The 16,966-nt window shown below is 42.3% G+C and overlaps 1 protein-coding gene across 2 annotated transcripts in view; it reads left to right on the forward strand.

The window, feature by feature from the left end:
- NCOA2 (nuclear receptor coactivator 2) overlaps nucleotides 1-16,966 on the forward strand; it is a 272,820-nt gene that overhangs the window by 149,558 nt on the left and 106,296 nt on the right. For both annotated transcript variants that reach the window (XM_045004855.1, XM_045004854.1), the window contains exons 3-4: nucleotides 2,779-2,883; nucleotides 12,046-12,218. In XM_045004855.1, the coding sequence (XP_044860790.1) occupies nucleotides 2,798-2,883; nucleotides 12,046-12,218 (259 nt within the window). In that variant the 5' untranslated portion in view covers nucleotides 2,779-2,797. The remainder of the gene's footprint in view (nucleotides 1-2,778; nucleotides 2,884-12,045; nucleotides 12,219-16,966) is intronic.

A 16,966-nucleotide genomic window follows, 5' to 3' on the forward strand; every position in this document is an offset into this window, starting at 1 on the left:
ATTTGATAGTGTCCACCCTTTCATCATCAGAGAGAATTCCAATGTCAGTATTGCATGCATATATACCTGTAAGAAATGTCCCAAAAGAAATTACAGGGGCTCCTGCTAGGTCTGCTCCAGCACTAGAAGAGAAGTATTCCTTCCTTCTTCTCATGAGCCTCAGACCAGAGTAGAGAACGCTCTTCTAGTTATTCCCAAGTCTCCGGTATCTCTAAGAGTGAGTTTAGGGCACGTGTGTATCAACTTAAGCATAGGGATATAGGAAGGGATGTTCTACCTAGTACCCCCTTGACCTTCTACACAGTTTGCCTGTGGACCTCACTCCTGCTTTACTGGGCTCCTTGGGGCCCTCATCATCTTAGAAGGGCCTTATCAACCCACTCCAGGACCAGACCACCCCTTCTTATGGCGTGTTCAGGAGTTTAACCTTATCAGCCACAGGTGTCCCATGCTCAGCCATCACATCTACAGGCCTCTCATGAAGAACATCATCATCCTATTGAACTTGCCATTCCTTTATCATCACCTGATGAGTCTGCAGTCTCATCTACACCATTACATCCTGATAACTACAAAGCTTTTCAGGATCTTCTTAGAAGAATGGATTTCAGTGGAGGTTGTGTACATAAAACCACAGAAGTTATTAGACGCTTTGCACATTTTGTTACTGGAAAGACTGACAATGCCAATTAACAAAGGTCTGTTAGAACTGGTGTGGTAGTTACCAGCCACCTTACCTCCAACATCAAGGAAAGCGGATAGGAAGAGCCAAGTTCCTTCTTTGGGGTTGAGTATTTTTATGATTACCTTATACTTGGGTAACTTGTGGTCATTGCTGCCCAGAAGCACTTGAAACATAGCTGCAAGTCCATTCCAGATGAAATGAACCTAAACCTCTGGACATCTTTGGGAGGAAGAACTCCTTTGACAACCCCTAGTTAAGAATTACCAGCTACCAGGCACTCCTCTCCAAGTATGACTTCCTTAGTTGGCATAAGGTATCAGACTTTGTTGATGGGCTGCTGCAGGACTCAAGAGAGGAATTATGATTTCTTATTGCTGAGGAGCAGTTAGTGGCACTGCCGGCTGCAACAGATGCTCCAGACACAGCAGCAAGGTCAATGGCAACTGCTGTGACGATGGGGCAAGTATCATCATTGCAGTCCCCAGGAGTTCCCCAGGAAGTGCAGAACACAGCTGAAGCTCTTCTCTTTGAGGACTCTCATCTATTTAGCTGCAAAACAGACAATGCCTTTCACTCCTTGAAAGATTTTCAGGCCACGCTAAGATCAACCCAGAAAGTTGTATCAACCCAGAAAGAAACAGTCTAAGCATCAGACTTTTCCCAGACAGGCTCCAGCATCTTTGAGTATATGTTCAATAGGCAGCAGGTTTAATACAAACAAAAGGAAGTATTTTTTCACACAACACAGAGTCAACCTGTGGAACTCCTTGCCAGAGGATGTAGGCCAAGACTATAACTGGATTAAAAAAAAGAACTAAATAAATTCCTGGAGGATAGGTCCATCAATGGATATTAGCCAGGATGGGCAGGGGTGGTGTCCTTAGCTTCTGTTTGCCAGAAGTTGGGAATGGGTGACGGGGGATGGATCACTTGATGATTACCTGTTCTGTTCATTCCCCCTGAGGCCCCTGGCATTGGCCACTGTCAGAAGACAAGATACCGGGCTAGATGGACCTTTGGTCTGGCCCAGTGTGGCCGTTTTTACTGCTTGTTATTCGTTTTTGTATTAATATTGATTGAATCTGATCTGGGGTTCATACTCTTGTGCTGAACAGCTAGCCTTTAATTTCCTAATTGAAGTAGTCTGTATTTTTTTTCTTTTTTCAAGACTAGTTCATTGTGGAAATCAAGCCCAGCAATATGAGGTTGCAAAGAGATGCTTCCTTTTCTTTTCTCGCAAAGTAGAGAGCCACAAGAACTCTAGTCTTAAGACTGTGCAAAGCTACTTTAGAGGAGGCTTAGTCTTTTGCTACTTCAGCCCCAAGGACTAGGGGTGAAAGTCACCCTCACGCAGAGAGCCCTTATGAAGTTTATACACCACTTAAACCTCTCTACTGCCCTTTTCTGGGGCGAGCTGTGGCAGGGCCACAAGGCTTCCAGCAGCAGGCCTCTGGACCTAGTCCGCCCCATCACAGGGGGTCTGTCCCAGGGGCTGGTGCCCCCTGCGCAGCTAGAGCCCTGAGCCCTGGTGCCCCCTGCGGCGGTGGAACCTGAAGCCCTGTGGGGCCGCACACCCCCTGAAACTGGTTGGTGGCTCCCCAGGGGGTCACGGATGTCTGGTTGAGAACTGCTGTTCTAGAGGATGCTGGTGGTGTGCAGATGCATATAAAACGTGGAGTTCGGATTGCGAGTCAGATACAATCTAATTACTATGGATGCAATTGAATGTGGATCTAAATTTTGGTATCCGCGCAGGGCTCTGCTGATTCTTCACTGGGCCTTCTAGGCGTTACTGTGACACAAATATTACCAGTGTGTGTGTTGCTCTAATGGATTATGGTTTTACAGGTTATTTGCCCTTTGAAGTAGATTTAACATCTCTACATCCAAAATTAAATGTGTGTTCATTGGTTATAGCAGTTATTGACATACTCATTCCATGATACTGCATGCAGACTTGTGTAACTTGATATTTTAACTTTTTAACTAAAGCTACATGTGTCCCCTTTTTAGGTCAGTTATGTTTCATTTAAGTATAGACAAGAAGAAAAGATGTCCATCTACTCTAACCCTTTTCCCCCTTCTTTTTTTAGTTGCTGATATGTGTTCAAGATGAGTGGGATGGGAGAAAATTCCTCTGACCCATCCAGGGCAGAGTCAAGAAAGCGCAAGGAATGCCCTGATCAGCTTGGACCCAGGTTAGTTCACTTGTGTTTTGAAGAAGTGGTTCATTAATATTTTGAAGAGGTAAATGACTACATAAAAGCTAAATATTCTTCTCTTTCAAATATTGTCTGTGTGGCTCCTGCTCTAGGTGTGCATGTACCTCATGTGCACAAGATTGAAATCTCTGAACACCAGTTTCTCTCAGGCACACCTGCACCCTGTGTGCCCCTCTAAGCTTCCCTTGTGAGTGCATAAAGGGCAAAATGTCCATAGGAGTTCCTCAGTCATAGCAGCGAGACAGAACCAGGCTATGTCGGCCAACTGCCCCTTAGTGCATTTTCTCGTTTTCTTTTTCATTTCTTTTTTTGTTTGTTTGTTTTGTGTAGGAAGTTTTAACAGGCTTACAAATCCTTGCTGTGACAAAACAAGAATAATTACAACAGTGAGCTTTTGTTTAGGGAAATGTCATACAATAATATAATCATACCATATACAAGAGTGAGCATAGCAAGTTGTTTCTGGTGATTTTATTAAATTGAGTTTATTAAAGTTACTGAGACCAAGCATATCTAGCAAATATTAATAGAGTTGGATTATTTTTCTTTTTCCAGTAGTGTAGCAGGTACCAGAAAATGAGAGATTAATTCTTCATTTTCTCTTTGTGTGACCATGTCTGTCTGCTAGGAAGCCCCAGGAGGATTACCAAAGGATCATTTGGTAATAAATATCCAAGAATTGTTGATATTTGTTTACAGATAGCATCAGTGTCTAAAGAAAACCATTACTTTGAGAAAGCATGTCCACCAGTAATGCATGCAGACTTCTCTTTCACCACAACATCTCCAACGTTTGTCCCCATTCAATCTCTGGTGGTGTTTTGTTTTTTGTTTTTGTTTTTTAATTTGACTGGTATAAGGAACCATTGAAACAGTATTTTAAAGAAATATTCTTTGATCATGCTACCGACTGAGGTTGCTGGTCCTCTTTTCTAGATCAAATCCTATTCCTCTGGTGTAATGTGTCTATCCAGTTCCTTTTCCCAGTGTATCATTTATGGATATTTTTTGCTAAGAAAGTTATCTGCAAAGATTGTTACAAATTAGTTATATTTTCCCCCCTAATTGACCATCGCTTCTACTAACGTGAGATTTTTGTATAAAACAACGTATTCCCTAACTTGAAAGTACTGGTACAAAGGGAGAGTGGGCCATTCATTTCAAGTTAGTTTTGATCTCTAAATAGGTTCAAAAAGTTTCTTTACTGAATAGTCATTCCATGGTTCTCCTAATCTTTAAAACTGCGTGGTTCATAATTTGGGTTAAAATCTGGATTATTTACAATGGGTGTCATTGGTGAGGGAGAAAAGTTTATCTTATCTCTAGTTGTATCACTAACCTATGGAGTAGCCTTTGCTAAAGGTTGTGTATACATTTCTGGAGAGCATGATTTTTTTAGAATTAATCCATGGTAGTTTAGCAATAGTTACGCCACCACAATTTTCTTACTCAATAAAGACCCAGTGTTTGGCTGAGTTAGAGAACCCCAATCCACTACTGCTCTGAGCTGGCTGACATGTTAGTACCATAGAATATTTGGAACAGCTGGTCCATCCTGTTTAATTGGTCTGTACAAAATATCTACATGCAGATATTTTCTGGTTTCATATAAATTCTAACAGCATCCTCTGTATTCCTACTAGGATGTTCTCTGGGATGATTACGTAAAGATTTTGAAACCAGAAAAATATCCTTGCTGAAATGTTCATTTTGACTAAGGCTATTCTTCCAAACCAAGAAAGTATATACTTCCTCCTCAGCCCTCCAGATTTTTTTCATTTGCTGAAGTAGTGGTTTGACATTTAAATCATAGAGCTCTTCTACACTGTTTGAGATTTGAATTCCCGGGGTTCTTACAGAATTTGTTGCCCATTTTTACCCAAATGTTTTCTAGAGGAATGACTTCTGAGAATCTGGCAAATTTATAGCTAGCATTTCAGATTTGGCATAACGTACTTTAAATGCTTTCCCAAAGTCATGGATTTTCTTAGACACTAATTTTAGGGAAACTTTTGGGTTAGATAAAAATAATATATCCACATATATAAAGCTATTTTCTGATGTGTTCCTTCAAGTTTTATTCCTGTGAAAAATTCATTATTCCTTATCCTCTGTGAAAAAGGCTATGTGACCAATGAAAAAAGTAAAGAAGACAGTCTTTTCCTACTCCCTTTCTGTAACTCAAACAGGGCAGATTTAATCCCGTTAAGTTGCACCACTGCTTTTGGACTGATATAAAGAACATTTATCCATTTAAGGAACCAAGGGACCAATGTTCATCTAGGACAGGACTTGAAACAAAAAGGTCTACTCTAGTCTACTCTTTCTCTGGATCAAGTGATAACAAAATAAATGAATCTTTTTGATCTGGCATTATGGATGATTCCAAGTACTCTCCGAATACTGTCTGACGTTTGTCTATCCTGAACAAAGACAGTTTGATTTGGGTTTATATTATGGCTGTCGATTAATCGCAGTTAACTCATGCGATTAACTCAAAAAAATTAATTGTGATTAAAAAAAATTAATTGTGATTAATCACACTGTTAAACAATCGAATACCAATTGAAATTTATTAAATATTTTGGATGTTTTTCTACATTTTCAAATATATTGATTTCTAGTACAACACAGAATACAAAGTATGCAGTGCTCCTTTATATTATTATTTTTTATTACAAATATTTGCACTGTAAAAATGATAAAAGAAATAGTATTTTTCAATTCACCTCAGAGCAGTCTCTTTATCGTGAAAGTGTAACTTAAAAATGTAGATTTTAGATTTTTTTTAAATTATATAACTGCACCCAAAAACAAAACAATGCAAAACTTTAGAGCCAAAAGTCCACTCAGTCCTACTTCTTATTCAAGCAATTGCTAAGACAAACAAGTTTGTTTACATTTATGGGAGATATTGCTGCCTGCTTCTTATTTACAACGTCACCTGAAAGTGAGAACAGGCATTTACATGGCCCTTTTTTGTAGCCAGATATGATAAACATTTTGTATGCCCCTTCATGTTTCAGCCACCATTCCAGAGGACATGCTTCCATGCTGACGATGCTCATTTAAAAAAAAATGTGTTAATTAAATTTGTGACACAATTCTCCCCCGAGGTGTTCAATGTCTCCTGCTCTGTTTTACCCACATTCTGCCATATATTTCATGTTCTAGTTGTTTCGGATGATGACCCAGCACATGTTCGTTTTAAGAACACTTTTTCACACCAGATTTGACAAAATGCAAAGAGGGTACCAATGTGAGATTTCGAAAGATAGCTACAGCACTTGCCCAAGGTTTAAAAATCTGAAGTGCCATCCAAAATCTGAGAGGGAGGGAGTGTGGAGCATGCTTTCAGAAGTCTTAAAAGAGCAACAGTGTAAGGCGGAAACTACAGAACCCGAACCATCAAAAAAGAAAGTCAACCTTCAGCTGGTGGCATCTGACTCAGATGATAAAAATGGACCTGCATCTGCCCACTCTGCTTTGGATCATTATCAAGCAGAACCCATGATCAGCATGGACCCATGTCCTCTGAAATGGTGGTTGAAGCATAAAGGGACATATGAATTTTTAGCTCATCTGGCATGTAAATATCTTGCAATGCCAGCTACAACAGTGCCATGCGAATGTCTGTTCTCACTTTCAGGTGACATTGTTGCCTGCTTCTTGTTTACATTACTCCTGCAAATTGTAACCATACTTGTTTGTCTGAGCGATTGGTTGACGTAAGACTGAGTGGACTTGTAGGCTCTAAAGCAGGGGTCCCCAATGCAGTGCCCGCAGGCGCCATGCGCCTGCTGGGGCATCTAACTGCGCCCACATACTGGCCAGTGGACGAGCAACTGCCAAAATTCCGCTGACAAGCTGCGTCATCCAGAGGCGTCGCCTCAGAAATGCTGCCTATTGACGTTGCCGCTTGTCAGCGGAATTTCGGCGGATGGTCTTCTGCCACCACGGTCTTCCGTGGCTCGTTGTTTGGCACCCACCAGATGAAAAAGGTTGAGGACCACTGCTCTAAAGTTTTACATTGTTTTATTTTTGAATGCAGTTATTTTTTATACATAATTCTACATTAGTAAGCTCAACTTTCATGTTTAAAGAGATTGCACTACAGTACTTGTACAGTAACTCTTCACTTAAAGTCGTCCCAGTTAACGTTTCATTGTTATGTTGCTGATCGATTAGAGAACATGCTAATTTAAAGTTGTGGAATTCTCCCTTATAACGTCATTTGGCAGCTGCCTGCTTTGTCCACTGCTTGTGGGAAGAGCAGCCCGTTGCAGCTAGCTGGGTGGGGCTTGGAACGGGGGTGGACCGGCGTCCCCCCATCAGCTCCCCGTTCCGCCCAGCAGTTCTATCAATTGCCGGCTGCCTGCCCCCCACTGTCTTGTGCTGCACCTGCCCTCTGCCTTGGAGCTGCTCCCCAGAGCCTTCTGCTTGCTGTGCGGGGCTGGGGGGGGGGGAAGAGAGGGACTAATGTCAGGGTGTCCCCCTCCCCCCTGCTCCTGCATCCTGCTTACCCCCATCTTCCATAGAGCAGGTGACACACACGACAGGGCTCAGGATGGAGGGAGCTTCCTGGCAGCAGCTGCTATCTCAGCTTGCTGACTAACTTAAAAAGGCAGTGTACTTAGAGTGGGGTCAGCATACTTAAAGAAGCAATACACATCTCTCTCTCACACACACACACAGGGTGTGTGTCTCTGTGTCTGTGTGCCATGCTGTCTCCCCTCCCTCCATTCATGCTGCCTTGTAGAGTGTGAGGCTACATTAACAACGAGTTAACCCTTGAGGGCTCAGCCAATTGCTAGTTCATCATTTAGCAGTAAGGCATTCCCCGGGAAATATCCCACCCTCTGACTTCACCACCTCAACCAAGCTTCACAATCATCATCACTGTGTACCAATAATAAATTGTTTGTTTAAAACTTATTTTGTGTGTGTGTGTGTGTGTGTGTGTATTAGTCTTTTGTCCAGTGAAAAAAATTTCCCTGGAACCTAACCCCCCCCATTTACATTAATTTTTATGGGGAAATTGGATTTGCTTAACATCGTTTCGCTTAAAGTCACATTTTTCAGGAACATAACTACAACGTTAAGCGAGGAGTTATTGTATTAGGTGAATTGAAAAATACTATTTTCTTTTGGTGTTTTACAGTGCAAATATTTGTAATAAAAATAAATGTAAAGTGAGCACTGTATACTTCGTATTCTGTGTTGTAATTGAAATCAATATATTTGAAAATGTAGAAAACATCCAAAAATATTTAAATAAATGGTATTGTATTGTTTAATAGCGCGATTAATCGTGATTAACTTTTTTAATTGCTTGACAGCCCTAGTATATAAAAACTGAGAGTATGGATTGCTGTTGGCTCACTAGTATTTTTGCTAAGTTGTTTTTGTCATGAACCTATAAGAGCAGCATAGGGTAAGGTCTTTTTCAACTTTAGGGAGAACGACAGCAGTAGCTTCTTTTCATAGGTTTGTGGAAGTTTCTTTTTCCTATAAAGTTAATTTTCCTATAAATCTCCCCTTTTTTGTTTTTCTTAAAATTTTTTTCCTTAAATGTATTCCTTGCCCCCAGAAAAAGCCCCAAGCAAACAAACAAAACTCTCCTTTTCCTCCTTGGTGTGCTGTGCCACAATCACTTCAATAGTGGACTCAAAGCCTTCAGGCTTTGAACCTGCCCATCTTGTGACAGTCTCACCCACTCTTGTAGATGGTTACAATCATGGTTAATTTTTACCCAGTGAGAGCTATGTGCCTGACCAGTGCCCTGTCCGCCAATCCTTCTGAAGAACAAGAAAATCCAGTGACTTTCTGCTGAAATTATGTATACCAGACCAGTCTATGAGAGACAGTTTTGACCTAGAATAATAGGTATCAGTCTCTTAAGATGGGACCTTCTACTTCCAAGTTTCAATCTCTCTGTGTCCCTATCAGCCAGGATCCAACTCCCAAGACTGGTATAGTAAGAAGTCTGACCTGGCATAATTGACAAGTCCACCTCAGCATCTGTGGCTAGTCCCAGGCACTAAAGACTGGTACTGCACTGAGGCAAGATAGATCACAGCAGTGGACTAAACATGATTCCCGGCAACTGTCATCTTCTCCAAAGAAAGAGAAAGCCTACGAAGAGCTGTTTGCCTTCACTCTGTTCCTGAGAACTGAGCACAAAGCCCTTTTATGCTACAGAAGCAAGCAACATTGGTTCAATGTTTGGCTCACCACCAAAAGGCCCTAGGGCTACTTTGATCCCTACTCAATCTGGTACTGATTCCACAACACTTAAAATGTCAACTCAGCATCTAGTAGCACTTCTGGACTGTCCACACATATCTCAGAACCAGAGACAAATTCTATATCCAGACCCAAAATCTCACTGCACCTAGGAGCCTACGTGTTGGCTGGTAAGTGCTAACGGCAGAGAATGTTCACTACAGATACGATCAATTCTGTTGCAAAGCATGAAGCCCTCCACAAGTAGGATATACTATGGAAAATATCAGTTAGGAAGCCCCCCCGTTTTACGATCTCAACATCATCCTCACTGATCCTATGAGGCGTCCCTTTGAACCCCTTTCTGAATGTTCTTTTTACCACCTTACTCTCAGAACTGCCTTTTTTGGTAGTTGTTACATCAGCCAGCTAGGACAGTGAACTCTAAGCCCTCATGGCTGGATCCTTCTCCTTCTACCCCGTTTCACTGAGACAAGGTGATGTTGAGACCTCATCCTAAAGTTATTCCAAGAGTTGTTTCAGATTTCTTTTTAAATCAGGTAATTAATCTTCCAGTGTTCTTTCCAAACCCTAGTCTTTCCTAGCGAAACATAGATGTTTGTTTATAGGACAAAGTCCTTTAGACTGTCTCTCAGTCTTTTTTGTTGTTTGAAATAGTGCCGCTACAGGGCAAGTCATCTTCTCTCAGAGAATTTCTAAATGGATTACCCAGTTTACTTCAATCTGCTACCACATGTCTGGCATAGCCCTGCCACTAAACATTAAGGCACATTCAACTAAAGCTCTAGCTACCTCTTATGCATGTTTCAGAAATAGTTCCATATTTGAGATCTGCAAGGCAGCTACTTGGAGTAGTCCCCTCTAAGTTAAGCACTGAACCTCTGACTTGGCTGAAAGATCAAATGTCAGCTTTGGGAAGGCAGCATTACAATCATTTAGTTAGTGGCAGCTAGGATGTCCCACCTTTCCAATGTGGGGTACTGCCAGTCACCTACAGTGGGATCCACATGCACAAATATATGAAAAGGAGAGAACAGTTACTTACCTTGCAGTAACTGTGTTCTTCAAGATGTTTGTGAGGATCCCATGACCCACCCTTTATCTGTGCTATTTCAGAGACTCATTTGCTGAGATTCTGAATTGGTGAGGGAACTGAGGGACTGTTGTGGCCACTGTGCCCTTTATATCTGTTGGCTGAAGAGCCTGGGGGCATGCAGGGCATAGGTGCAGCCAGGGCTGATGAAAGGAGCGGAAAAGCAGGGACAATTTTATTGGGGCCCTGAACTCAGAGAATCCCCCAAAACATCTGTGGAAGTAAAGTGAAATGGGGATTTGGGGCCCAAATTTCCCTCAATGCAGCCCACAGATGTTGCTGTTCAAAGATGCCAATCTCATGCATGCACATCTAGAGTGGGAGCCACATGAACAAAAGAACCACAGTTACTGCAAGGTAGGTAATCAGTCTTTTTATATTTTTTCTTATAAGTAATAAATAAAGTCCACACACTTTTCACACTCGTTAGGCAATGGCCAACTAAGTTCTCATTCCAGCAGGGAGTCACTACACAACTATTCCATTCAGACAAATCTAAGCTGTTAACCCTTGGTATAAATCAAATATATTTTTTGAGACCCTGCTCATGCAAAGGAGGTACAGTCAAGGTGGCTTTAGGCCGATTCCCCCGAATCGGGCCCTGCGCCTAGGAGGGCCCCGCATCCAGCCAGAGCGCGGCAAGCCCATGGCCCCACTCCCTGGGCCGGAGCACCGGGCGGAGCGCGGCAAGCCCCATGGCCCTGCTCCTCCCGCCGGAGCGCGACAAGCCCCGTGGTCCCGCTACCCCAGCCAGAGTGCGGTAAGCCCCTTGGCCCTGCTACCCTGGCTGGAACGCCGGCCCGAGCACGGCAAGTCCTGCATCCCCACTCCCCCAGCCAGAGCGCCGGGCAGAGCGCGGCAAGCCCCGTGGCCCTGCTCCTCTCGCTGGAGCGCGGCAAGCCCGGTGGCCCCGCTACCCCAGCCAGAGCGTGGCAAGCCCCGCTGCCTCCTTCCCCTGGCTGGAGAGCGGGCAGATAGCTCTAAGCACTCAGCCCTGCTGCCCAGACCATGGCAATCCGAAGTGCCGCCGAAGACTCGGAGCGCTGCTCAGTAAGTACAAGCCCCATGAATCGGGCCCTGCACTTGCTAAAGCCGGCCCTGGGTACAGTTCATGTTGCCATCTGGATAGAGACTGGGTAGCTTGTATAAATATCTTTCTCTGGCACTCAGTATGAAGGGGAATTCTTCAGTCATTTCAAACTACAGTGCAGGAGTTGCCCGTTTTGTCTTTTATGAAATTTTAGAGACTTCTAACATAAAATAATAATAAAAATGACCTCAATTACTTTATTAAAACTGAAAGAATTTAAAAACTCTAACTTAGTATTCAGCATTTATGCTAGTGGTTAATCTTTGCGTTTCACATGGGTTGGACAATGGAAATAGGTTGGTTGGTTTAACTTTTGTTTCTGGGCAGCTTCACTTTCTCATGTACTAACAAAATGTTGTTTTGCTTGAAGTCTTAACATGGCAGGGAAGTGCATTTGTATTTTGCTTAAACTTTTTTTGCATATTTTTTTTTTTTTAATTTTGAACCCCATCTCCAAAAGCTGAATGCTGGGGAATAAACAAGTGGACGGTGTCCTCTTTAAAATGTTCACTTTTGAGCAAATTAATTTGTTCTAACATAGACATTGCTACTCAAGAAACAGTAGGTCGATGAGGGGTTTTTTTGTTTTATTTCTTTGATGTTGTTCAATATTCTTCAAAATCCTAATCTCATGTTTTTATGAACTGTCAGTCATCAGAAGGTGAACAAACTATTGTTAAAAATAACACATTTTAAACTCCTCTTTCAGCCCTAAAAGAAGCACTGAGAAACGTAATCGTGAGCAGGAGAATAAATACATAGAAGAACTTGCAGAGCTGATATTTGCGAATTTTAACGATATTGACAACTTTAACTTTAAACCTGACAAATGTGCAATCTTGAAAGAAACTGTGAAGCAAATTCGTCAGATAAAAGAACAAGGTAAGAAAACTAGTTAATTGAATATTTTAATTGCTTTGTTTTTTGGGGGGGTTTTGGCGAGCCTGGAATTCACTTCAAATTCTCTTCAATTTATCTGTGGTTATTTACATCATTAGTGAAGTAAGTAGTGATATAATTTGGGTAAAAGGTGTTAAATATCATTTTCGGTGGTGTCTAAAATAGGCTTGATATAAAACGTAGCCGCTGCCTGGAGGGTGGTGGGAGTGAGGGTACGTCTACACTACGGGACTATTCCGAATTTGCATAAACCGGTTTTGTAAAACAGATTTTATAAAATCGAGTGCGCGCGGCCACACTAAACACATTAATTCGGTGGTGTGCGTCCGCGGTCCGAGGCTAGCGTCGGATTCTGGAGCGTTGCACTGTGGGTAGCTATTCCCTAGCTATCCCATAGTTCCCGCAGCCTCCCCCGCCCCTTGGAACTTCCGGGTTGAGATCCCAGTGCCTGATGGGGCAAAAATCATTGTCGCGGGTGGATTGCCCTGGCAGATGCCATAGCATGGCAATCATGGAGCTTGTTTTGCCTTTTGTTGTGACTCTCACCGTATGTGTACTAGATGCCGCTCACAGAGGCGATTCAGCAGCGCTACACAGAAGCATGCTTTTGCTTTTGCATGACAGCAGAGATGGTTACCAGTCATACTGCACCATCCAAACCCTTCCATAAATTGGAACTGGTGAGGATGATTATGGCTACCAGTCCTTTTGTACCATTTGCTGCTGTCATAAGTGCCCCTGGCTGCTCTTAGCCAGGGGCGCAAAAGCCAAAATTGGGAATGACTCCCTGAGTCAATCCCTCCTTTTTGGTATCTAAAAATAGAATCAGTCCTGTCTAGAATTTGGGCAAGTGTACTAGAGAACCACTGTATCAGAGAACCAGAGAGCACAGCTGCTCTGTGTCAGATCCAGCAGAAATTATGAGCTGTATGCTATTCACAGGGGGTGCTCCTGCAACAACCCCACCTGTTGATTCCATTCTTCCCCCAGCCTTCCTGGGCTACCGTAGCATTGTCCCCCCACTTGTGTGATGAAGTAATAAAGAATGCAGGAATAAGACACAGTGACTTGTTAGTGAGAAATGAGTGGAAGGCAACCTCCAGCTGCTATGATAGTCCAGACAGGACAGTAAGGAGTGTGGAGGAGAGGAGCCCAGCATCCCTCTGCTAGTCTAGGGGCAATTGAATCTTTTCTTTACACATGAAGGGTGGGGGCTGATGGAGCTCAGCCGCCTGTTGCTATGATGACGATGGTTACTAGCCATACTGCACCATCCACCATCCACCAGAAAAAATTAGGGCCAGGAGCCCTTGATCGACCTGACAGATGCTAGTCAGCATGGTTACTGCCCCATGTGCCAATAGGCTGATGACGAGGACGGTTACCAGTCCTTTTGTACCATCAGCCACCCATGGCAGGGGGGGAGTGAGGATGTTGGTGTTGACGGCTGCAGCATCGTGTCTATCTGCAGCATTCAGTAAAGATAGGGTGACATGTAAAAGAGTCAGAGGATTGTTTTCCCTTTCGCTTCTGGGGGTGGGTGGGGGGGGGTGAGTAGATTGCCAAGCTATGCCCTGACCCACCGCGGACACTGTGTTTGACCCTAGAAGCATTTGGAGCTCAGCCAAGAATGCAAATACTTTTCGGAGGCTGCAGGAACTGTGGGATAGCTTCAGTCCTCCAGTCCATGAGCGTCCATTTGATTCGTTGGCTTTCCGTTACGCTTGTCACGCTGCAGTGCGCTGAGTCCCTGCTATGGCGTCTGTCTGGAGATTTTTAAAAAAGGATTCTGAATTTCATCTTCTGTAACGGAGCGCTGATAGAACGGATTTGCCTACCCTTACAGCGATCACATCCGCATGGTCCGTGCTGGAGCTCTTTTTTTATTTTGATTTCGGACTGCATCGTCACCCGTGCTGATCGGAGCTCCACGCTGGGCAAACAGGAAATATTCAAAAGTTCGCGGGGCTTTTCCTGTCTACCTGAGCACTGCATCCGAGTTCAGATTGCGGTCCAGAGCGGTCACTGCTGCACTGTGGGATAGCTCCCGGAGGCCAATACCGTCGATCAGCGTCCACACTAACCCTAATCCGATATGTTAATACCGATACTAGCGTTACTCCTCTCGTTAGGGAGGAGTACAGAAACCGGTTTAAAGAGCCATTAAAATCGATATATGGTGCCTCCTAGTGTGGACGGTTGTGGCGTTAAATCGGTTTTACGCTCCTAAAACCGGTTTAAACGCCTAGTGTAGACCAGGCTTGAGTCAACCTAATGTGTGTATACATCTTCTGATGGAACTAAATTCAGTGGTATTTGTTTGTCATCAAGTTTAAAGTTGTAATACAGGTGAAAGAGTTGTAATACACAAAAGATGAGCTAGTTTAGCGTAAGGAGTAATCCAAAAGTATGGAGTATGAAAGTTTTCTTCATTCCAGTTCTTGCTCTCCTTTGCACGCGTGAATAGATGTTGTGGACTAAACTGTCCCTGTCCCCTAAATTATAACATCATATCCTGAACTACAATAGATTTAAAAGTACCCTAATCTCTAGTCAGAATTCCATTGTAAATGTTAGACCAGAGAACATGACAGTTTTCTTCCGGGTTTTGTTTAGGAGATCAGCTGTTTCTTTTCTTTTGTAATTTTTTCCTATTAAAGAAAAAACTTTAAGAAACAATGGCTTTAAGTGTTTTTTGTGATGCCAGTCAATCTATGTTGGACAGGCTTGAACAGCACATTGAATGGATGGAGCCAATGTGTACTCCTGAAGTATGTGCATATTGCTTTCTTTTGGGGCTAAGAGGAAATGATCTCTTTATAATCTGTTTTTGGAGACATTCTTTTAGATTCCATACCCTTTCATCTATATCTTTCACATTATCAATATTATGAGATTCACCACTTTAACTTTCTTAGGGGAAGGTAATGCTCCCTATTCCATATCAAGTGTGTGTGCACGTAAAGAACTACACAGCTGTAAATTCTAGGATGCTTAATTGAAGGAGACTCTGCAATAGAATCACCCTTGTAATAGATAGCTAGTTTGATGCTACTGGAGATTGGATCTAATGGAGACATGAAAATATGATGTTGATGTCTGTTCTAGAAACCAGATGTCTTAATTAAGAAGTAAGATATTCCAGGATATGTGTTGCATTGGGTTTTCACCACAATTTGGGTGTGATCACATCTGTACTGCATAGCAGCAATTTTCTGGCGGCAGGAAACATTTTGTCCCAGTCGGTTTTAAGATATTTCTGTTGGTGCCACCAGAAAAGTGTTACTGTGTAAGAGCAAAGAAACAGCCTATTAGTGTTGCTAACTGTTGTGATTCTATTATGAGCCTTGTAATATTGGATAATTTTCTTATAACCCTGGCTCCTGATCCGATCTGACTATATAAAAATCTCAGCTTTCATTTAAAAAAAAATCCTGGTGGTTGCAGAGAAAATCTTGAAAATGTCCCCTGAGTGCACCCTAATGGCTCAGAAACCAGAGAATAAATAAAAATTAGCCCCAAATTTAAATCTCCTGGATTTAAACCAATCTTATGATTTTGAGTGGTGTGACTTACAATTTTTTAATGTGAGGGATTGGTAATACTACAGATGGGTATCTGGGATTCTTCTGAATTGGTGGGAGGCCAGATTGAAAAGACATTGAGAAAGCAAGTTTCCCACTATCACATGCCAAATTTAATTCCTTATTTCTCTCCATTCCTCACATCACAGAAGTAGCCACTTACAGTGGCACCAGAGTCTTCCACTTGCTGTTTTGGTTTAAAAAGTTGAATCAGAAATACTGGAAAATGTTTGTTCAATTCATTTTTTCTCCCATGTATCGCAAATCAGGCAGTGCTTGGGGGAAAGGTGTCTGGATTGTGCATAGTGCAGGTGAAAGGTAATGGTCTTCAGAAAAATCAAGGGAGCCTAAAGAAAAAAAATTAGAAATTATATGTTATAGAAATTAAACAAAGAATGCTAGAGGAAGAACAACTGGGAGAAATTAAGCAAAGCAAAAAGAGCTAGTAATATTTTCTGTTACTGACAAAAAGCACTATGAATCAACTATGCCTTTGTCCACTCCCTTTCTATGTAAAGCATCTGAATGGCAGATTGTGTGTCCGTTGACAATGATGTGGTTATATTTGCTTTGTCAATAGCTTTTTTTATGAAATTATAATCAAATGGATATTATTTTTAATATGGTTTGATAAACAATGCAGCTTTTCCACCAGTTGTCTTGAATATTACCCTACCTACGGGTCAGTCAGAATACAGGAATCTTAAATGTTATCTTTTAATGACAAAGAGAAAGCATTTTATTTCGTGTTTGAGTAACAATTTATCACAGTGACTTCTCAGAGCTGATTGGCATCTACATTTGATAAGTGGGTTCTGTGTGGGAACATGATTTGCTCTCAGTTTATTCCTACGACTAATAGCTGTGGCTGGGATAGTGCCTCCCAATTTTTTTTCCTGGTGGAGCTACCACACCCTACATCAGATGGATGTGCCACCTTTTCCACTTTTTGCTCTCTCTAGTGCTTTTCTGGCTCTCTCTCCCGCTCTTTTTTTTTTTTTATGGTTTAAAATTTTATTTTTGGTTCTTATTTTGCTCTTGCTTGGTGTCTCACTCTCTCTATTCTCACTCAACACAAGATAACATGCTTCTTGAAGTGAGGGAGTCCAGTGGTAGCTCCATGAAGCTACTTGAATATGCTCTTAC

Source organism: Mauremys mutica, chromosome 2 (assembly GCF_020497125.1).
Source record: "Mauremys mutica isolate MM-2020 ecotype Southern chromosome 2, ASM2049712v1, whole genome shotgun sequence".
Lineage (NCBI taxonomy): Eukaryota > Metazoa > Chordata > Testudines > Geoemydidae > Mauremys > Mauremys mutica.